We start from the raw sequence: 22,636 nt of genomic DNA, 5'->3' as shown, positions 1-22,636 counted from the left end.
ATAATCTTACTCTCAATATCTGTACAGCGCTGTATAGCCCTTGTGGCTTAGCGCTTCTTTTTGATTATAATAATAATAATAATAAATATCTGTAATCCTCCCCTTTAGGTTAATAATCAAACCTGTAATTCCTCTCAATTAAACTTGCTAAAGCCATATAACATGAACTAATAGAATATTCAATTCTCTCATATTCATTGTAAACTCCTAAATTTACATCTTATTGTTATTGCCTTATTAATCTTAAGTTAGTCTTAAGTTTGCTTGAAATGCCCTGCATATATAGGGGCTTTCAGCACGTACACCCAAATGTCATTCTCCTTTGTACAAACATTGTATCATGCTGAAAAAAACATTATCATTATCATGTATGCATATGTTTTTTTTTTTCAAAACCTTAAATATGTCCCAGTTTGAGTCAGAAATTATAAGCCTGTGGATAATGGATCTGCTAGTTCCAATATTAGAACAGTACAGATAGGAACTAGCAGATCCGTTATGCATCATAATGACATGTGACAAGTCAAACATATCTATGGAAGTAACATGGCCAGTAGTAATAGGGTAATGGATCTGCTAGTTCATATCCATACTCTTATACTTTCTTCATGCTCGTCTGATAGTTCCATTGACAATATTTCATGAACTTCTGTTTGGAAAAATCAAAATATTCAACATTCTCTTTATTTAATGCTTATTTAGCTAATTCATCAACTCTGTCATGCTCCTAAAGGCCTATGTGAGAGGGAATTCACAAAAGCTTAACTGTAATCCTTTTCTGAATAATTCACTGGTCAACAATTTTTGAAAAGTTGTATGCTTCTTAAATGAAATTAGTTAATTCTTTTGAAATTTTCATGTCCTGAATCCAAATATCACATTGAAGAATGCTTATTGGCTATAGGTTTAAAGATAGGAGACATGTAATATTTGATTAGTATAACGTACAATGTGTGTCAGTATGTTTTAAACTCTAATCTGTACCTACTCTGCCCCTTTGCTTGATGCTTATGGTGGGCTAAGGCATCATCTCTTGCCAATGTCCAGCAATAGTTTGCAAGCATTCTTGTGCCCCATTTGCCCTGGTACCGTTTTTCCATGGCTGAAATATCTTGGTGAAACCTTATACCATGTTCGTCACTAACTGCCCCACAGTTCACTGGAAAAAAAGACTAAATGAGAGTCCAAAAAGTGGATTTTAAGTGACATGTTACATCCCATGTTCTTGTAAGCCTTGAGGTTTTTCACCATTTCTTCATAGTTGCCTTCCCTTCTGTTTCTGAGAAATCCCTTCACCACTGTGGCATGCAAAGAGTATGTAACCTTTATTTGGCGCATGCATACACCCTCATTAACCCTTAAACGGTCCAAATAGATCGACGTTCAAATCCTTAGTGCTCCAAAAGTAGATCTGTTTTTTTTTTTTTTTTACATATTTTCAAATATAAAAAAAAAAGTAGATAAAAGTTTTTTTTACACATTTTCAAATGTAAAAAAAAAAAAGATGTACATTTTTTTACATACTTTCAAATGTTGAAAAAACGTATATATACATTTGGACCATTTAAGGGTTAAAAGGCTACCTCCCCAACCAGTGAACCAGGTGCTAAGGGTCAGACGATGGGGCCCCATTGTCAGATCAGTACCTAGGTTCAGCCAATGAGAAGGTGGGTCTGGCAATTGTGGAGTTGGCGTGGTCACCACTCACATTTCCACCCTTGTTGTCATTTCCATTCTAGAGGTGGATGAACACAGTTGTCTATTCTGTCTCCAGGGTGTGTCTTTGCTTCTTGATTTACCATGTTGTACACATATATTTCCAACTGTATATAGTGTACATACTTATAAATACTAATAATCACACTTGGTGAAAGAAAATATAATTCAAAGTCATTCAGCTGTGTTTGTTCTGCTCCATGCTTCCCTTTACACCCAGGATAACAGGCCTTTTTGTTCCTGGGTTGTAATATGGGTAGCCTGTCCAAGAGCTGGAGCTGGACTTGAAGGAGGAGTTGAGCCTAGAGTTGAACCTGACGCAGGAGCATCATATAGCTTGCTGTCTGGCATTGCGTCAGCTTTGCCAACGCTTTACAAAACTTTGCGTGTCAGCTTTGTATTTTTCTTTCTTTATGGTCAGCCTGCTACTGTGTGATCGTTAACAGCTTGGTATTTTGGCGTGTCAACTGTGCTAGCTTTGCTATGGTCAATCTTGCTGATGTGTGAATATTTTGCAGTTGGTTTTGCTATTGCTATTGTATGTGCGTATTCTGCATTCGTGTCAGCCTTACTATCGTGACTCTGCAGTCATACTGTGCATGCAGCTTGAGCATGTAAGTAGCGGGTTGGGGATTAAATGCCACCTCTAAGAGTCCGACGATTAGTGACTGAGTTTACTAAACCTGCCCAAGTTCTCTCTACAGTGTTGTTGGCGATCTATTGGCATTGGTTATCAAAGAACTCTAACTGCGGTACAACTTTGTAATCTTATTTGCAGTAAATTAAAGACAAAAGTGGACATGGTGCACCAGCTTGACATGTCCCCAGCTACAGGAGCTATTAATAGATCTCCACTTAGGTTTCTGCAGAATGGTTGAAACACACCTGAGCTAAACCAGCAGCCTGGTGAAGCAAGAGGCATGTCGAGTTTGTCTCAGGGCGAGTCTGCTTCATTGGCACTCGAGTTAGCCAGACTCAATCATGAACAAACTAAAGAGCAGCATGCTTTTGCTAGGGAGGAATTTGATAGAGTGAAGGAGAGGAGGCAATTCAAACAGACTATTGAGGACTTTAGTTTGCAAAGGGCAGTACAGTTTGTTCCTCGAAGCCGAGATGGAACAGTTTTTTGAAGCTTTCAAAAACCAAGTTCGAGCCTTGAGGTGGCCTGAACAGCATGGGCATCATTGGTTCACACAGCATTATTTGGTAAGGCACAGGAGTTTACATCAGTGTTAAATGACATTGAATTTAGCATAACACCAGACACAAACATCTCTATGACATTCCCCGTGTTCGACTAAACCTTTACAATGTATTTCAAAGGACCTAAAATCTGGAACACCCTACCTGAAAACTCTAGAACTGCAGACACATTCACCACTTTCAAAACTACAGTTAGAAAACATCTTATCTCCCTGATCCACCCCGATAACTAACTACATGATAACCACCTGGTGGTTCACAATTACACTCACTCACCCACTGCCTATAAACCCAGAAATACTAATCTTAATCTTAAAATAATAAATCCTAACTAGTCATAAGTTTGCCTATGATACTCCAATATAGACACCTTGTATTGTGCCAAAACAAAAGCATTCACAAATTATGATGTAGTCACTTAGCCTTAATACCATAATCTGTAAGGATTTAATGTTGAGAATTAATCTAAGTCTGCTCGAAATGCCTAGCCATGCTAAGTGTCCTAGTGGCCCCCTCTGTAATTAGTATTTTATAACATGTGGAGAATACCGGTGAAGAAAAAAAAAACATGTAAACCACACAATACCCAAAACCTGTAAACCCCACATTGTAACCCTTATAGAGAATAAACTTGAATTGAATTGAAAAACTATCGGGTGGTGAAAACCACGGTTCTTAGTGCATATCAGTGTGTTCCTGCCAAGTACAGAAAGGCTTTTAAATTCAGTAATCGACAGCTGGGGCAGTCTTATGTTAACTTTGTAAGGTAACAGACTAAAATATTTACCCAGTGGTACAAGGCCAGTGGGGTCACCAACTTTGGGGAGTTAGTTCAACTCGTACTGGTGGATAACCTGTTGGAGTCTGTTGGACCAGAGGTTTGAGTCTTTCTGCAGGATCACATGTTGACCACTGCATTGGAGGTAGCCAGGTTGACTGATACTTTTGAAACCAACCACTCCTTGTCCAAGCAGTCCCAACTCTTTTCAACAGCCTGGCATTAGCAGAGACTCTCAACGAAAAGTTCGCGAGTGGAGAATGAAGTGCCAGGAGTAAGAACAACGATGATGTCAGCCAACCAAGTCACCTGGTGAGCCACTCTACTTATTACAACCCAGGAACAAAAAGGCCTGTTATCCTGGGTGTAAAGGGGAGCAAGGAGCAGAACAAACACAGCTGAATGACTTTGAATTATATTTTCCTTCAAGTGCGATTATATGTACATATTACAAGTATGTACATACACTATATACCGTTCGAAATGTGTACAACATGATAAATCAAGAGGCAAAGACACCGCCTGGAGACAGAATGGACAACCGTGTTCAACCAGCTCTAGAATGGAAAAATGAGTGGTGACCACGCCACCTCCACAATTCCCAGACCCACCTTCTCATTGGCTGAACCTAGGTATTGATCTGACGATGGGGCCCCATCGTCCGACCCTTAGCACCCGGTTCGCTGGTTGGGGAGGTAGCCTTTTAATGAGGGTGTATACATGTGCCAAATAAAGGTTACATACTCTTTGCATGCCACACCCCCACCCCAAGAGGGCTCAGGAATAGGCTTCTACCTCCAATAGGTAGAAAGTGCCGCCATGGCATTGTATAATGGGACCGCCTTTCCTCTCGACTAACTCTTAGATAGAGCTCAGCTTTATTCGCGACAAAGTCAAACCCTAAACTTAGTGAGACAGCAGACAGTAGGGCTATCGTAGGTCCAAGATACCTGTGGACGGTAGCAGAATAGCCACTAACTTGAATGCTTCCAAAGCAGCTTTCTCCTCCTCATGAAGGTCTGATTCAAAGTCCTCATCTTTAAGAAGCTCTCAAATCTGAGGGCCATTGAAGACTCCCTTTCTTATCTTAGCATTACTCAGTGATGTTAAATACTGGAATCCCTGACTGGATTTGTCCATAGCTTTTACAAAGGTTTTCATTAGACCCAGTTTTGTGTGTAGTGGTGGTAGCAAAATTTTGTTTGGTTCAATGAGAGGTGGATGTTGAACATTTTTCATCCCAGGCTCCAATGATTGACAAGGTGGCCAGTCTCTCCTGATGTAGTGGGAACTTCTTGCATGCATATCAATAGCTTGGTCAGTGAATATTTATTATAAATTTAAAAAGTGTTTGGCTAAGAAAATCACCTACCTTTCACCTCAAAATATAAACTTGCACAGCACAATCACCACCTATGACTGATGAAACAATAATGAAGGGCAGTGAGACTGAGTGTGGTGAGAAACACACTGCTGCAAACCTGTTGGAACCTGTTGTGATACGTGGGTGTACATCTGCCATCCTATTTATGATCTGCAAGACACACAACTACTCGACTTACGACCATGCGTCTGGCAGCAAGGCTGCCGCATACCACCATATGATATTTGACCTCTACTCGCAGCAACACACCACACAGGCTTGGATAAATAAACACATAAGCAGTATAATGTGATCCTTTATTGACAACATTTTACCCACACAAGTAGAGGTAGTAGTAGTAGTTACACATGTGGTGGAAAAGTCAGCTGGTGCGTAAGAACATAATTGAGGAACACTGTAGAAGGCCTACTGGCCTATACAAGGCAGGTCCTTATCAAAACCACCCCTGTATTTGTCCAACCTCTTCCCAAAGCTGACCAAGAATTTTTCCCCATACCCCAAACACCCATCAAACCCAGCCCCTCCCACTTATATATTTGTCTCATTTCTTTTTTAAGCTATACATGATCCTAGCCTCTATTACCTTACTCAGAAGATTCTTCCACGATTGACAACTCTGCTTGAAAACAATTATAATTACCTGTCATTATGACGACGTTTCGGTCCAAAATGTCGTCATAAGATTCTTTATTTTTAATGTGCGGGCTATTTTTGTATGAGTTAACATATGTAATAGAGAAGGGACACTGAAACTTGCCTTCTCAAATCCTATCATATACATTTGCCCAACCTATTTTTTATGGTACCCAAGCCATAGCTTTTGTAACCTTTCTTTCTCATGTACCAACTGACTTTTCCACCGCATGAATAACTACTACTACTATCTCTACTTGTACTACACCTCACTCAAAGCCTATATATACCCTCTGTGTCCATGTATTGTTTGTAATGGCCCTATCAGCAGCATCATACTATATTAACTGTACTAACTGGACAGTAAATTTCACCATGGCCCCTAAGAGGAAGTCTGAATCTTGCACTGGAGGTTGTGGCAAGAAGGCAAGAAAGGCTCTTACTCTCGACCAGAAGATCAAAGTAATTAAACAGTATGAGGATGATTGCTTTACAAGATCAATATTTAATTTTTGAAGTATCCCTATTGGCAATTTTCTAAGGTTCGACTTACGTCCATTTTGATTTATGACCGGTTGGTTGGAACCAAGCTCGGTTGTAAGTAGGATGGTAGGTGTATAATGAAAAGTATAGATAAACAATTTTAACCATGATATTCATTACCAGTGACCTAAAGTTGGAAATTGCTACTCTGGTCTCGAAAGTTAAGACACACGTGCAACTTCTGGATATCTTTATTGTAGACGTTTTGCCATCCAGTGGCTTTATCAATACAGATTCTAGGACATAATTGGAAGACAGAACTATATACAAAAGATGAGGTAATCAGTCCCTCAGCCTTGGAGTTAGTGTTCACAGCATCGTGGTGGAGGAGAATCTGGAGCAAAGGCAAGAAGACTGGCGGTTATATAGGCATCAGTGGATCAGGACGTGCAGCAGACGAGGGCATAGTCATTGGTAGGCGGGATTCCCCAGTGGAAGTAGGTCCTTCCCAAAGAGATGGGTTAGTTGTAGCAGCCGTGAAGAAGGTCTTGTAGATGTCCTCTGAACCAAGATTCCATGATGTTGCAGTGTCAGACAAGTTGTGCAAGAAAGGTATAAAATACCGACAATATGAAAGTTAAGACATGTGCAACATCTGGATATCTTTATTGTAGACGTTTCACCATCCAGTGGCTTTATCAATATAGATTCTAGGACATAATTGGAAGACAGTAGAACTATATACAAAAGATGAGGTAATCAGTCCCTCAGCCTTGGAGTTAGTGTTCACAGCATCGTGGTGGAGGAGAATCTGGAGCAAAGGCAAGAAGACTGGTGGTTATATAGGCAACATCATGGAATCTTGGTTCAGAGGACATCTACATGTGTCTTAACTTTCATATTGTCGGTATTTTATACCTTTCTTACTCTGGTCTCGGAAGCATTTTGGTTGTTGACCAGTGATTTCTGTATAACTGTGCCTAGCTTCATGCAAAAGCATGCTACATTCAGTCTCTCATGTTATTTAGAAGTAATGAGGAAAGAACGTCAGTATGCGGTCATAGTTTCCATAGGTTTGAGAACAACAAGTCCAGCAAACAGCTCAGTTTGTTTGGTGGAAGCCCAATTATTAATTCTAAAACACCTGACCAGCCAGCTGTGGTTCGTACATCAGTTTGTGTGCAGCCAGCAGTAACAGCCTGGTTGATCAGGTCCTGGTCCACCGCAAGGCCTGGTCATAGACCGGGCCACAGGGGCATTGATCCCCGAAATGCTCTCCAGGTATACTCCAAGTAGGTATACAACTCTATTATAGTACCACTAGGCTTGTGTATGATAACAGCGCTTTCTGCCCTCCCACTCTCAAGGTTAAGGGAGCCATCAGCATAGAAAGTCTGTGTGATAGTATTCTTTGATCTAAGGTTGTGTAGGGGTTTCAAAGCACTGATTTTAGAAAGTAATCGAAGTTGAGTATTATGCATGATTAGTTTCCTGGGGATGGGGGGGGGTTATGGATGGCATGTTAAAAACCGTTATCTGCTAAGGTGGCGGGAAATGCCCTTCACCCCATCACCTTTGCACATTCCTCCCTTCACTGCAGTGCTTTATGAACCTTTTCAGTTGTGCTTAATTTTATATTATTATATTATCCTTAGTACACCATGCATGATGATGCTCGTTAATTTTTAAAATTGTACTGCATGATGCTCTACTGACATAGGGCAGCAACTCATTTCACCCTATTACAGGAAGGCTCAGGCCTGCCTATCCAGCAGCTGGAACTAAGCTGCTGTGGAGGATGGGGACGAGACCCGTTGTCCTTGTATCTGGTCAGGAAATAGACATGAGCACGAGTGCCCTTATGATGTTCGTGGAAGGTATAAAGTGAATCACTGATAAGACTGGGGCACTATAGATGAGGGAAGGCCTTACTTGAAAGGGCAACAGTAAACCCTTGCACCCAAATCCTGTTGCTGGCAATGGCAGCCCAGAAGTGCATGATGATACACATAACTTGGGCTGCCAGTAAAAGTGAAGACATGAGAGGGTGGACCCTCTTGTGCCTACAATACAATTTTTATTTCTTTGCAAGTTTACAATGAGATTCTGTAGTTACAATAATGAGCTACAGTTCAAAGAGAGCCACTATCATGCCATGGCATTATGGGCAGACTAAATTAATGGTTTACAGACTACTTAATACTAGAGAAATTAATTATAGTTTAAGTTGAACATCTGTTTTTATTTAAAGCAGACAGCTTTAAAGCCTTACTGTTCCCTCAAATTAATATTATTATTATAATCAAAGAAAATGCTAAACCAACATGGGTCATACAGTGCTGCAGGGCAGAAAATAGGGCTGAGGCTATAAACAGCTAGGTGGAGAAGGGATCAGAGGTGAGGGGAGAAAAGGGCTGGAAGGGATGCTAAGGGCTGTGTGTCAAAGTTCATACAGTAAAGCAGTTGCTGACAAAAAGTAAAAAAGTGATTTTAAGTCAAAGGCTGGGCCGTCTGCAAGAAGGGAAGATAAGGCAAGAGTGGTAGGGCGGCAGCATCGTTGGGAGTAAATCCTGTGAGCTCGCTGGTAAACCAGGCAACTGACAAAACTATCACAAAACTCAGAGGGAAAATTCTTAGGAATCCACCTTGATAATAGACTCAAATTTCAAACACACGTACAACAAATTTCCAAGAAAATCTCCAAAACCGTAGGAATATGGTAAGATACGGTAGTATGTTCCACAATCAGCCCTCCTGGCCCTACATCACTCACTCATTTACCCCTATCTCACCTATGGAATTTGTGCATGGGGCTCAACAACAATAAATCATCTCAGACCAATAATTACCCAACAAAAGACTGCAGTCAGAATGTTAACAAATTCCCACTCCAGGCAGCATACTCCACCAATATTCAAAACTCGAAACTTACTCACCATACAAAACATCCATACTTATTATTGTGCCTATTACATACATAGAACACTAAACTCGGATATAAACCCTCCCCTCAAACTTCTCCTTACCAACCTCAACAGAACACATGACCATAACACAAGGCACAGATCACTCTTTGATGTTCCCCATGTCCATCTCACACTATGTAAAAACTCAATGCACATAAAAGGCCCAAAAATCTGGAATTCATTACCTGTGAATATAAAAGAAACACTGTCTGTATCAATTCAAGACTCTTCTTAAAAAACACTTACTCACCCACAACTAAATAAATACTGATTAACTGTATCTCATAAATGTATAACCTGTGACCCTATCAAACTAGATTTTTTTTTTTTAATTACATTACATACATTCTCTTGAATGCACAGTAACTCATCTAATGATCATATGAAGTGTTTCTGCACTACTGTTGCTCTGTTCCACAAGGCACAGTACTCGCTCCCATCTTGTTCCTCATCCTCATATCTGACATAGACAAGGATGTCAGCCACAGCACCGTGTCTTCCTTTGCAGATGACACCCGAATCTGCATGACAGTGTCTTCCATTGCAGACACTGCAAGGCTCCAGGCAGACATCAACCAAATCTTTCAGTGGGCTGCAGAAAACAATATGAAGTTCAACGATGAGAAATTTCAATTACTCAGATATGGTAAACACGAGGAAATTAAATCTTCATCAGAGTACAAAGCAAATTCTGGCCACAAAATAGAGCGAAACACCAACGTCAAAGACCTGGGAGTGATCATGTCGGAGGATCTCACCTTCAAGGACCATAACATTGTATCAATCGCATCTGCTAGAAAAATGACAGGATGGATAATGAGAACCTTCAAAACTAGGGAGGCCAAGCCCATAATGACACTCTTCAGGTCACTTGTTCTATCTAGGCTGGAATATTGCTGCACACTAACAGCACCTTTCAAGGCAGGTGAAATTGCTGACCTAGAAAATGTACAGAGAACCTTCACGGCACGCATAATGGAGATAAAACACCTCAATTACTGGGAGCGCTTGAGGTTCCTAAACCTGTATTCCCTGGAATGCAGGCAGGAGAGATACATGATTATATACACCTGGAAAATCCTAGAGGGACTAGTACCGAACTTGCACACGAAAATCACTCACTACGAAAGCAAAAGACTTGGCAGACGATGCAACATCCCCCCAATGAAAAGCAGGGGTGTCACTAGCATGTTAAGAGACCATTCAATAAGTGTCAGGGGTCCAAGACTGTTCAACTGCCTCCCACCATACATAAGGGGGATTACCAACAGACCCCTGGCAGTCTTCAAGCTGGCACTGGACAAGCACCTAAAGTCGGTTCCTGACCAGCCGGGCTGTGGCTCGTACGTTGGTTTGCGTGCAGCCAGCAGTAACAGCCTGGTTGATCAGGCTCTGATCCACCAGGAGGCCTGGTCACAGACCGGGCCGCGGGGGCGTTGACGTGTTTGGGAGAGGGGTGTGATTAAATTATGGGGAATCAAATACAAAATGGGAAATGACACAGTTACTTTTTGCTGATGATACTGTGCTTATGGGAGATTCTAAAGAAAAATTGCAAAGGTTAGTGGACGAGTTTGGGAGTGTGTGTAAAGGTAGAAAGTTGAAAGTGAACATAGAAAAGAGTAAGGTGATGAGGGTATCAAATGATTTAGATAAAGAAAAATTGGATATCAAATTGGGGAGGAGGTGTATGGAAGAAGTGAATGTTTCCAGATATTTGGGAGTTGACATGTCAGTGGTTGGATTTATGAAGGATGATGTTAATCATAGAATTGATGAAGGAAAAAAGGCGAGTGGTGCATTGAGGTATATGTGGAGACAAAAAAATGTTATCTATGGAGGCAAAGAAGGGAATGTATGAAAGTATAGTAGTACCAACACTCTTACATGAATGTGAAGCTTGGGCTGTAAATGTTGCAGCGAGGAGGCGGTTGGAAGCAGTGGAGATGTCCTGTCTAAGGGCAATGTGTGGTGCAAACATTATGCAGAAAATCTGGAGTGTAGAAATTAAAAGAAGATGTGGAGAGAGAATGGATCAAAGTAGAATGACATGGAGAGCATATAAATCTGTAGGGAAAGGAAGGCAGGGTAGGGGTCCTAGAAAAGGTTGGAGGGAGTGGGGTAAAGGAGGTTTTGTAGGCGAGGGGCTTGGACTTCCAGCAAGCGTGTGTGACCGAGTTAGATAGGAGTGAATGGAGATGAATGGCATTTGGGACCTGACGAGCTGTTGGAGTGTGAGCAGGGTAATACGTATTTAGTGAAGGGATTCAGAGAAACCGGTTATTTTTATATAGCCAGACTTGAGTCCTGGAAATGGGAAGTACAATGCCTGCACTTTAAAGGAGGGGTTTGGGATATTGGCAGTTTGGAGGGATATATTGTGTATCTTTATACATATATGCTTCTAAACTGTTGTATTCTGAGTACCTCTGCAAAAACAGTGATTATGTGTGTGTGAGGTGAAAGTGTTGAATGATGATGAAAGTATTTTCTTTTTGGGGATTTTCTTTTTGGGTCACCCTGCCTTGGTGGGAGACAGCCGACTTGTTAAAAAAAAAATAAAAAAGTGTACTCATACTGGAAGGCCTGGACAGATGAGCAAGTTGAGTAAAAATAGATAATGGAATTTAATGTTGAGAACTGCCATGTAATATAAACAGGAAAAAGTGAAAACAGACCACACAAAGAGTATAAATTGTGTAATAAAATACTGATCAGACAGATGCCACTGACAAGTGTGTCACCATAAAACATTGTGTGATGAAAAGCTGTTGTAAAAAATGGCTCCCAGAGCTAAAATAAAAGGATATGAAGAAAGGGTAACGGGACTGGATATACCCTACTTTCTTTGGCTGACTGGAAGATAAGTCGAGACACGATAACCACATGCAAGAATATAAAGAACCGTATTTGAAAGAACAGAAGACTTCCTTACTACATAAACTGGCACAACATGAGATGACCACGACTAAAATTAATAAGAAAAACTGGCGAAGAGATATATTTTATCATTAACACATCGGCCGATTCCCACCAAGGCAGGGTGGCGCAAAAAAGAAAAACTTTCATCATTCACTCCATCACTGTCTTGCCAGAAGGGTGCTGTACACTACAGTTATAAAACTGCAACATTAACACCCCTCCTTCAGAGTGCAGACACTATACTTCCCATCTCCAGGACTCAAGTCCTACCTGCTGGTTTCCCTGAATCCCTTCATAAATGTTACTTTGCTCACACTCCAACAGCACATCAAGTATAAAAAAAACATTTGTCTCCATTCACTCCTATCAAATACGCTCATACATGCTTGCTGGAAGTCCAAGCCCCTCACACACAAAACCTCCTTTGCCTCCCTCCCTCCAACCTTTCCTAGGCAGACCCCTACCCCGCCCACTACAAATTTAAACACACTCGAAGTCATTTGTTAAATTCTCTCTACATGTCCAAACCACCTCAACAACCCCTCCTCAGCCCTCTGGATAATAGTTTTGCTAATCTCACACCTCCTCCTAATTTCCAAATTATGAATTCTCTGCATTATATTCACATCACACATTGCCCTCAGACATGTCATCTCCACTGCCTCCAGCCTTCTCTTCACTTCAACATTCATCACCCATGCTTTACACCCATAAAAGTGTGTTGGCATAACTATACTCTCATACATTCCCCTCTGCTTCCATGGACAAAGTTCTTTGTCTCCACAGACTCCTAAGTGCACCACTCACCTTTTTCCCCTTATCAATTCTATGATTCACCTCATCCTTCATAGACCCATCTGCTGACACGTTTACTCCTAAATATCTGAATACATTCACCTCCTCCATACTCTCTCCCTCCTATCTGATATCCAATCTTTTGTCACCTAATCTTTTTGTTATCCTCATCACCTTGCTCCTATATTTACTTTAATTTTCTTCTTTTACATACCCTACCAAACCCATCAACCAACCTCTGCAACTTCTCTTCAGAATCTCTCAAAAGCACAGTGTCATCAGCAAAGAGCAACTGTGACAACTCTCACTTTGTTTTTGATTCCTAGTCTTTTAACTCCACACCTCTCACCAAGACCCTCGCATTCACTTCTCTTACAATCCCATCTATAAATATAACCACGGTGACATCATACATTCTTGTCTAAGGCCTACTTTTACTGGGAAATAATCTCCCTCTCTCTCCTACATTTCTAACCTGAGCCTCATTATCCTCGTAAAAACTCTTCACTGGTTTCAGTAACCTCCTATACCATACACTAGCAACATCTGCGACACTGCCCCCCTATCCACCTTGTCATATGCCTTTTCCAAATCCATAAATGCCACAAAAACCTCTTTAGCCTTATCTAAATACTGTTCACCTATATGTTTCATTGCAAACTCTTGGTCTACAAACCCCCTTCCCTTCCTAAAGCCTCCTTGTTTATCTGTTATCCTACTCTCCGTCCTACTCTTAATTCTTTCCATAATGACAATACCATACACTTTACCAGGTATATTCAACAGACTTATTCCTCTATAATTTTTACACTCTCTTTTGTCCCCTTTGCCTTTATACAAAGGAACTATGCATGCTCTCTGCCAATCCCAAGGTACTTTACCCTCTTTCATACATTTATTAAATAATAGCACCAACCACTCCAAAACTATATCCCCACCTGCTTTTAACATTTTTATCTTTATCCCATCAATCCCAGCTGCCTTACCCCCTTTCATTCTACCCACTGCCTCATGAACTTCCCCCACACTCAGCGGCCCCGACGCGGCCACAGTCAGAGTGCCATTGTTTATCAGCAAGCGAGCATGATCCCACGTGTTCATACGATACATTTTGTAATATTCCATTCGTTTTAGTGCTTGCAGCTGCTAAATAAGCCACTATGGGCCGAAAGAAAGCTAGTGGCAGCCCCTTGGTAAAGAAGGTGACAAACACGATAGAATTAAAGAAAAAGATTGTAGAAAAATATGAAAGTCGTGGTGGAAGTGATAGTGGTAGAGGGTGGTAGTGGTGGAAGTAGAGGGTGGTAGCAATGGTGGTAGTGATGGAGGTAGAGGGTGGTAGTGATGGTGGTAGAGGGTGGTAGTGATGGTGGTAGAGGGTGGTAGTGGTGGTAGTAGTGGGTGGTAGCAATGGTGGTAGTGATGGAGGTAGAGGGTGGTAGTGATGGTGGTAGAGGGTGGTAGTGATGGTGGTAGAGGGTGGTAGTGATGGTGGTAGAGGGTGGTAGTGATGGTGGTAAAGGGTGCTAGTGGTTATGATGGTGGTAAAGGGTGGTAGTGGTTATGATGGTGGTAGTGGTTATGATGGTGGTAGTGGTTATGATGGTGGTAGAGGGTGGTAGTGGTTATGGTGGTGGTAGAGGGTGGTAGTGGTTATGGTGGTGGTAGAGGGTGGTAGTGGTTATGATGGTGGTAGAGGGTGGTAGTGGTTATGATGGTGGTAGAGGGTGGTAGTGGTTATGATGGTGGTAGTGATTGATAGTAATGGAGATTTGTGCAATGTGGAGTAGGATGGAAAGATTTGTGGAGGAACATCCCCTAATAAAGCGGTTGCAATCCATGTCAGCAACATGTACAATGACAATATCTTGTCCCATTTTAGGGAAATTTTAAAGAAATTTTAAATAGGTAGTAGGTTGGTAGACAGCAACCACCCAGGGAAGTACTACCGTCCTGCCAGATGACTGTGAAACAAAAACCTGTAACTGTTTTGCATGATGGTAGGATTGCTGGTTTTCTTTTTCTGTCTCAGAAACACGCTAGATAACAGGGATATCTTGCTACTCCTACTTACACTTTGGTCACACTTCACAGACACGCACATGCATATATATATATACATACATCTAGGTTTTTCTCCTTATTCTAAATAGCTCTTGTTCTTTTTTATTTCTTCTATTGTCCATGGGGAAGTGGAAAAGAATCTTTCCTCCGTAAGCCATGCGTGTCGTATGAGGCGATTAAAATGCCGGGAGCAATGGGCTAGTAACCCCTTCTCCTGTATACATTTACTAAAAAAGAGAAGAAGAAAAACTTTATAAAACTGGGTTGTTTAAATGTGCGTGGATGTAGTGCGGATGACAAGAAACAGATGATTGCTGATGTTATGAATGAAAAGAAGTTGGATGTCCTGGCTCTAAGCGAAACAAAGCTGAAGGGGGTAGGAGAGTTTCAGTGGGGGGAAATAAATGGGATTAAATCTGGAGTATCTGAGAGAGTTAGAGCAAAGGAAGGGGTAGCAGTAATGTTAAATGATCAGTTATGGAAGGAGAAAAGAGAATATGAATGTGTAAATTCGAGAATTATGTGGATTAAAGTAAAGGTTGGATGCGAGAAGTGGGTCATAATAAGCGTGTATGCACCTGGAGAAGAGAGGAATGCAGAGGAGAGAGAGAGATTTTGGGAGATGTTAAGTGAATGTATAGGAGCCTTTGAACCAAGTGAGAGAGTAATTGTGGTAGGGGACCTGAATGCTAAAGTAGGAAAAACTTTTAGAGAGGGTGTGGTAGGTAAGTTTGGGGTGCCAGGTGTAAATGATAATGGGAGCCCTTTGATTGAACTTTGTATAGAAAGGGGTTTAGTTATAGGTAATACATATTTTAAGAAAAAGAGGATAAATAAGTATACACGATATGATGTAGGGCGAAATGACAGTAGTTTGTTGGATTATGTATTGGTAGATAAAAGACTGTTGAGTAGACTTCAGGATGTACATGTTTATCGAGGGGCCACAGATATATCAGATCACTTTCTAGTTGTAGCTACACTGAGAGTAAAAGGTAGATGGGATACAAGGAGAATAGAAGCATCAGGGAAGAGAGAGGTGAAGGTTTATAAACTAAAAGAGGAGGCAGTTAGGGTAAGATATAAACAGCTATTGGAGGATAGATGGGCTAATGAGAGCATAGGCAATGGGGTCGAAGAGGAATGGGGTAGGTTTAAAAATGTAGTGTTAGAGTGTTCAGCAGAAGTTTGTGGTTACAGGAAAGTGGGTGCAGGAGGGAAGAGGAGCGATTGGTGGAATGATGATGTAAAGAGAGTAGTAAGGGAGAAAAAGTTAGCATATGAGAAGTTTTTACAAAGTAGAAGTGATGCAAGGAGGGAAGAGTATATGGAGAAAAAGAGAGAGGTTAAGAGAGTGGTGAAGCAATGTAAAAAGAGAGCAAATGAGAGAGTGGGTGAGCTGTTATCAACAAATTTTGTTGAAAATAAGAAAAAGTTTTGGAGTGAGATTAACAAGTTAAGGAAGCCTAGAGAACAAATGGATTTGTCAGTTAAAAATAGGAGAGGAGAGTTATTAAATGGAGAGTTAGAGGTATTGGGAAGATGGAGGGAATATTTTGAGGAATTGTTAAATGTTGATGAAGATAGGGAAGCTGTGATTTCGTGTATAGGGCAAGGAGGAATAACATCTTGTAGGAGTGAGGAAGAGCCAGTTGTGAGTGTGGGGGAAGTTCGTGAGGCAGTAGGTAAAATGAAAGGGGGTAAGGCAGCCGGGATTGATGGGATAAAGATAGAAATGTTAAAAGCAGGTGGGGATATAGTTTTGGAGTGGTTGGTGCAATTATTTAATAAATGTATGGAAGAGGGTAAGGTACCTAGGGATAGGCAGAGAGCATGCATAGTTCCTTTGTATAAAGGCAAAGGGGATAAAAGAGAGTGCAAAAATTATAGGGGGATAAGTCTGTTGAGTGTACCTGGTAAAGTGTATGGTAGAGTTATAATTGAAAGAATTAAGAGTAAGACGGAGAATAGGATAGCAGATGAACAAGGAGGCTTTAGGAAAGGTAGGGGGTGTGTGGACCAGGTGTTTACAGTGAAACATATAAGTGAACAGTATTTAGATAAGGCTAAAGAGGTCTTTGTGGCATTTATGGATTTGGAAAAGGCGTATGACAGGGTGGATAGGGGGGCAATGTGGCAGATGTTGCAAGTGTATGGTGTAGGAGGTAGGTTACTGAAAGCAGTGAAGAGTTTTTACGAGGATAGTGAGGCTCAAGTTAGAGTATGTAGAAAAGAGGGAAATTTTTTCCCAGTAAAAGTAGGCCTTAGACAAGGATGTGTGATGTCACCGTGGTTGTTTAATATATTTATAGATGGGGTTGTAAGAGAAGTAAATGCGAGGGTCTTGGCAAGAGGCGTGGAGTTAAAAGATAAAGAATCACACACAGGGTGGGAGTTGTCACAGCTGCTCTTTGCTGATGACACTGTGCTCTTGGGAGATTCTGAAGAGAAGCTGCAGAGATTGGTGGATGAATTTGGTAGGGTGTGCAAAAGAAGAAAATTAAAGGTGAATACAGGAAAGAGTAAGGTTATGAGGATAACAAAAAGATTAGGTGATGAAAGATTGAATATCAGATTGGAGGGAGAGAGTATGGAGGAGGTGAACGTATTCAGATATTTGGGAGTGGACGTGTCAGCGGATGGGTCTATGAAAGATGAGGTGAATCATAGAATTGATGAGGGAAAAAGAGTGAGTGGTGCACTTAGGAGTCTGTGGAGACAGAGAACTTTGTCCTTGGAGGCAAAGAGGGGAATGTATGAGAGTATAGTTTTACCAACGCTCTTATATGGGTGTGAAGCATGGGTGATGAATGTTGCAGCGAGGAGAAGGCTGGAGGCAGTGGAGATGTCATGTCTGAGGGCAATGTGTGGTGTGAATATAATGCAGAGAATTCGTAGTTTGGAAGTTAGGAGGAGGTGCGGGATTACCAAAACTGTTGTCCAGAGGGCTGAGGAAGGGTTGTTGAGGTGGTTCGGACATGTAGAGAGAATGGAGCGAAACAGAATAACTTCAAGAGTGTATCAGTCTGTAGTGGAAGGAAGGCGGGGTAGGGGTCGGCCTAGGAAGGGTTGGAGGGAGGGGGTAAAGGAGGTTTTGTGTGCGAGGGGCTTGGACTTCCAGCAGGCATGCGTGAGCGTGTTTGATAGGAGTGAATGGAGACAAATGGTTTTTAATACTTGACGTGCTGTTGGAGTGTGAGCAAAGTAACATTTATGAAGGGATTCAGGGAAACCGGCAGGCCGGACTTGAGTCCTGGAGATGGGAAGTACAGTGCCTGCACTCTGAAGGAGGGGTGTTAATGTTGCAGTTTAAAAACTGTAGTGTAAAGCACCCTTCTGGCAAGACAGTGATGGAGTGAATGATGGTGAAAGTTTTTCTTTTTCGGGCCACCCTGCCTTGGTGGGAATCGGCCAGTGTGATAATAATAATAATTTAAAGAGATGCCAGAAACAGAGCTCTCTGGATAGATATTTAGTGCCACAGGTGTGCAGTGACTCAAGCTGGTCCTAGTGGCATTAACCCTTAAACGGTCCAAACAGATCGACGTTCAAATTCGTAGTGCTACAAAAGTAGATCTACTTTTTTTTACATATTTTCAAATATAACAAAAAAAAATGTAGATAAAAGTTTTTTTTACACGTTTTCACATGTAAAAAAAAAAGATCTACATTTTTTACATACTTTCAGATGTTGAAAAAACGTATGTATACGTTTGGACCATTTAAGGATTAAACAACAAAGAAGGGAAGTAACCCAGGAAAAGGACTTGGTACCTGAAATCTTTATGGAAGGGGATTCCCCTTCCAAACAGCAATTTCTCCATCCTCTCCCCTCCTCCTGTCTTCCACACACTAAGATGAATCTTCAATAAAGTTAAGTGTCATGTTATTAGTGTTTTATTCATGTCTCATTGTTTTCTATGTACATCTATATTTCACATAAAAAAAATTATTTCGTTTTAATACTTTTGGGTGGCTGGAACAGATTAATTGGATTTACATTATTTCTTATGGGGATAATGGTTTCGCAAACGTCAATTTCGCCATTAGTCACACTCTCTGGAACAGATTAATTATAAAAAACGAGGGTCCATTGTATATGCATGTGCGTGCCTGTGTAGTGTGACCTAAGTGTAAGCACAAGTAACAAGAAATATACCTGTTATCCAGCGTGTTTATGAGACAGAAAAAAAGACACCAGCAATCCTACAATCATGTAAAACAGTTACAGCTTTCTGTTTCACAGTCACCTGGCAGGACGGTAGTACCTCACTGGGTGGTTGCTGTCTACCAACCTAGTAGTAGAAATTATTTACCAGAGGAGGTAGCAAGTACTGCAGCCACTGTAAACTTTGAAACCCATTACCACAAACTAAATACAGAAGATAGGATGCAAGCTTAGCTTTGCTCCTGTAACTATGTATAGGTAATCACACACTAGGGCCATCCATATTACTTTACTGCTTGCCAGAGGTTGTACCTAATATAACCATTTTTTTTTTTTTAACAAGTCAGCCATCTCCCACTGAGGCAGGGTGACCCAAAATGAAAGAAAATCCCCAAAAAGAAAATACTTTCATCATCATTCAACACTTTCACCTCATTCACACACAATCACTGTTTTTACAGAGGCGCTCGGAATACAACAGTTTAGAAGCATATACGTATAAAGATACACAACATATCCCTCTAAACTGCCAATATCCCAAACCCCTCCTTTAAAGTGCAGGCATTGTACTTCCCATTTCCAGGACTCAAGTCCGGCTATATAAAAATAACCAGTTTCCCTTAATCCCTTCACTAAATATTACCCTGCTCACACTCCAACAGCTCGTCAGGTCCCAAATACCATTCGTCTCCATTCACTCCTATCTAACATGCTCATGCACGCTTGCTGGAAGTCCAAGCCTCTCGCCCACAAAACCACCTTTACCCCCTCCCTCCAACCTTTCCGAGGACGACCCCTACCCCGCCTTCCTTCCCCTACAGATTTATACGCTCTCCATGTCATTCTACTTTGATCCATTATCTCTAAATGACCAAACCACCTCAACAACCCCTCTTCAGCCCTCGAATACTTTTATTAACTCGACACCTTCTCCTAATTTCCACACTCCGAATTTTCTGCATAATACATGTATTTACACCACACATTGCCCTTAGACAGGACATCTCCACCACCTCCAACCACCTCCTCGCTGCAGCATTTACAATCCAAGCTTCACACCCATGTAAGAGTGTTGGTACTACTATTATTTCATACATTCCCTTCTTTGCCTCCATAGATAACGTTTTTTGTCTCCACATATACAAATGGATTTGTCAGTTAAAAATAGGAGAGGAGAGTTATTAAATGGAGAGTTAGAGGTATTGGGAAGATGGAGGGAATATTTTGAGGAATTGTTAAATGTTGATGAAGATAGGGAAGCTGTGATTTCATGTATAGGGCAAGGAGGAATAACATCTTGTAGGAGTGAGGAAGAGCCAGTTGTGAGTGTGGGGGAAGTTCGTGAGGCAGTAGGTAAAATGAAAGCGGGTAAGGCAGCCGGGATTGATGGGATAAAGATAGAAATGTTAAAAGCAGGTGGGGATATAGTTTTGGAGTGGTTGGTGCAATTATTTAATAAATGTATGGAAGAGGGTAAGGTACCTAGGGATTGGCAGAGAGCATGCATAGTTCCTTTGTATAAAGATGAAGGGGACAAAAGAGAGTGCAAAAATTATAGGAGGATAAGTCTGTTGAGTATACCTGGTACAGTGTATGGTAGAGTTATTATTGAAAGAATTAAGAGTAAGACGGAGAATAGGATAGCAGATGAACAAGGAGGCTTTAGGAAAGGTAGGGGGTGTGTGGACCAGGTGTTTACAGTGAAACATATAAGTGAACAGTATTTAGATAAGGCTGAAGAGGTCTTTGTGGTATTTATGGATTTGGAAAAGGCGTATGACAGGGTGGATAGGGGGGCAATGTGGCAGATGTTGCAGGTGTATGGTGTAGGAGGTAGGTTACTGAAAGCAGTGAAGAGTTTTTACGAGGATAGTTAGGCTCAAGTTAGAGTATGTAGGAAACAGGGAAATTATTTCCCAGTAAAAGTAGGCCTTAGACAAGGATGTGTGATGTTACCGTGGTTGTTTAATATATTTATAGATGGGGTTGTAAGAGAAGTAAATGCGAGTGTCTTGGCAAGAGGCGTGGAGTTAAAAGATAAAGAATCACACAAAGTGGGAGTTGTCACAGTTGCTCTTTGCTGATGACACTGTGCTCTTGGGAGATTCTGAAGAGAAGTTGCAGAGATTGGTGGATGAATTTGGTAGGGTGTGCAAAAGAAGAAAATTAAAAGTGAATACAGGAAAGAGTAAGGTTGTGAGGATAACAAAAAGATTAGGTGATGAAAGATTGGATATCAGATTGGAGGGAGAGAGTATGGAGGAGGTGAATGTATTCAGATATTTGGGAGTGGACGTGTCAGTGGATGGGTCTATGAACGATGAGGTGAATCACAGAATTGATGAGGGGAAAAGGGTGAATGCTGCACTTAGGAGTCTGTGGAGACAAAGAACTTTATCCTTGGAGGCAAAGAGGGGAATGTATGAGAGTATAGTTTTACCAACGCTCTTATATGGGTGTGAAGCATGGGTGATGAATGTTGCAGCGAGGAGAAGGCTGGAGGCAGTGGAGATGTCATGTCTGAGGGCAATGTGTGGTGTGAATATAATGCAGAGAATTCATAGTTTGGAAGTTAGGAGGAGGTGCAGAATTACCAAAACTGTTGCCCAGAGGGCTGATGAAGGGTTGTTGAGGTGGTTTGGACATGTAGAGAGAATGGAGCGAAACAGTGACTTCAAGAGTGTATCAGTCTGTAGTGGAAGGAAGGCGGGGTAGGGGTCGGCCTAGGAAAGGTTGGAGGGAGGGGGTAAAGGAGGTTTTGTGTGCGAGGGGCTTGGACTTCCAGCAGGGATGCGTGAGTGCATTTGACAGGAGTGAATGGAGACAAATGGTTTTTAATACCTGATGTGCTGTTGTGTCAGCATAGTTGCTGAACCCCCTTACATGTGTTGTATAGATTAGCTGAGCATTATAGTATCATCCATGTGTTTATATAGACGACCCCTTAGGCCTGTGAGTATGACGTTACGGGATGCAGCTTGAGTGTGAGGCGAGCCATCCTAGTTGACAGTAATCAGTGCATTGTAAGAAGTTATTTCTCGAGTAACTTTCACGTGTTGCTAACGTTTGTAAGTGTAGTTTCTTTATAGGTGATACCTTGTGTCACTGTGTGCGACTCAGACTGAATATCAGCATTGTTGACCCTGTTCATTTATTTTCTCCTGTGCTTGCAGTTTGAGATAGTAGATTCGTTCTCCCTTGCTCATATTGCTTGTTATAGCGTTTATTTTTTCAACCGGGGAGAGTCATCCACTCCACCGAGTTTGTGCATTCCTCCAGTAAGAAAGAACCGATCCCTTGTGTTCTGGTGATTCGATTCCTGCTCCAGGAAGATCTTATTCTTACTGTGAAGCCACCAGCACCCATTAGTGACTTTGTAATACGCCAAGAATTACTGTATCGAGCAGTTGAGCACTCCTAGCAGAAGAGTTAGTAATTCCACAGTCACTAGTGAATGTAGCTGTATCTTTTGTAGATACTCGTTCAGATCTCCCTCAGTCAAGGCATGTGTTAGCCATAGCTGA

The 22,636-nt window shown here is 41.4% G+C and overlaps 1 protein-coding gene across 3 annotated transcripts in view; it reads right to left on the bottom strand.

The window, feature by feature from the left end:
* Positions 1-731: 731 nt before the first annotated feature.
* Positions 732-22,636, bottom strand: part of Not10 (CCR4-NOT transcription complex subunit 10) — a 188,746-nt gene continuing 166,841 nt past the window's right edge. For 2 of the 3 annotated variants that reach the window (XM_070089063.1, XM_070089064.1), the window contains exon 17: positions 732-1,159. In XM_070089063.1, coding sequence (XP_069945164.1) covers positions 957-1,159 — 203 coding nt within the window. In that variant the 3' untranslated portion in view covers positions 732-956. The remainder of the gene's footprint in view (positions 1,160-22,636) is intronic. The other variant, XM_070089062.1, reaches the window with a different exon arrangement.

This window comes from Cherax quadricarinatus, chromosome 27, assembly GCF_038502225.1.
Source record: "Cherax quadricarinatus isolate ZL_2023a chromosome 27, ASM3850222v1, whole genome shotgun sequence".
NCBI classification, from domain to species: domain Eukaryota; kingdom Metazoa; phylum Arthropoda; class Malacostraca; order Decapoda; family Parastacidae; genus Cherax; species Cherax quadricarinatus.
This window is presented reverse-complemented; position numbering and strand designations above follow the sequence as displayed.